General features: G+C 35.5%; 1 protein-coding gene across 1 annotated transcript in view; it reads left to right on the forward strand.

Moving 5' to 3' along the window:
- Positions 1-1,118, forward strand: part of LOC105812634 (contactin-5-like) — a 115,924-nt gene that overhangs the window by 42,333 nt on the left and 72,473 nt on the right. Inside the window, exon 3 of the mRNA XM_012647138.1 lies at positions 853-1,087. Within this exon, the coding sequence (XP_012502592.1) occupies positions 853-1,087 (235 nt within the window). The remainder of the gene's footprint in view (positions 1-852; positions 1,088-1,118) is intronic.

Genomic DNA, 1,118 nt, shown 5'->3' on the forward strand with positions numbered 1-1,118 from the left:
ATCTTCTTTTTGATGTCCGAAGAGGTATTAACGTCCCAATATCTAACCTTCACAGAGATCAAATCTCTTTAAATAGAATTTCCCTTCCTTATAAGATTTGGTAGAATAGGCTTTCTTTCTTTTTCTACACTTAATACACAGTTTTTCTTCAAATAAAAATTCAACAGAAAAAAATACTTAACGAATATTTTTTGGGAATCTACTATGTGTTAAGCACTGTACTAGTCAGCGGCTGGTAACTTTTCTCCACTGAGTTGATCACAATTACTCTTTTCCGTGGTGGGCAGTTGAAGCCCCTTTAACAAAAATAAATGTCAGCCATATAGCACAAGAAGCTTCTTGAACAAATACCAAAGCCCAATTTTTTTCACGTTAGTAAAGCACAAAAGCAATTGGAAAGAACACTAGAAGAAAGGTCTTAACGTTAATATCTCCTGGATTTGTGGTGCAAAGGGCTCTGCAGAGCATTACCAGTGACAAGATGTTCCCGACCACCAGACCATATGACAGTTTTCTCCAATGTGTTAAATTCTAGCATGGAATTCAAGGACCTTCATTTCATATACGTGACTAATTGGAGCAAATTTGTTTCACTTCAAGAGTTTTCAATTCTCTTGAGAGTTTTCTTACATTCCAAGTCATAAAAGTTAATTTTTCATCCTCTACTTTTAAGTCTTTTAAGTTTCCCAAAACTGCCAAAGTGATTGTGCTATGTTGACTTCCAATGTAGTTTAAAGATTTGAGATTCTTCTTTTCTCTAATTATGCATGATAAAAAAAAATTAAGGATTTGGAAGAAGTGGGTTTTTTATCAGTCATTTTACTGAGAATTAATTGCATGTTTCTTCTTTAGCCAGTATCTGAAGAGTTTCAGAATGGGGAAGGCTTCGGCTATATTGTGGCTTTTAGACCCAATGGAACACGTGGCTGGAAGGAAAAAATGGTGACATCCTCTGAAGCTTCCAAATTCATTTATCGAGATGAAAGTGTCCCTCCTCTCACTCCTTTTGAAGTGAAGGTTGGCGTTTATAACAATAAAGGGGATGGGCCTTTTAGTCAAATTGTGGTCATCTGTTCAGCTGAAGGAGGTCAGTATCTTAATTTCTATTATTTTTCTTT

This window comes from Propithecus coquereli, unplaced genomic scaffold (genome assembly GCF_000956105.1).
Source record: "Propithecus coquereli isolate 6110/MARCELLA unplaced genomic scaffold, Pcoq_1.0 Scaffold258, whole genome shotgun sequence".
Classification (NCBI taxonomy): domain Eukaryota; kingdom Metazoa; phylum Chordata; class Mammalia; order Primates; family Indriidae; genus Propithecus; species Propithecus coquereli.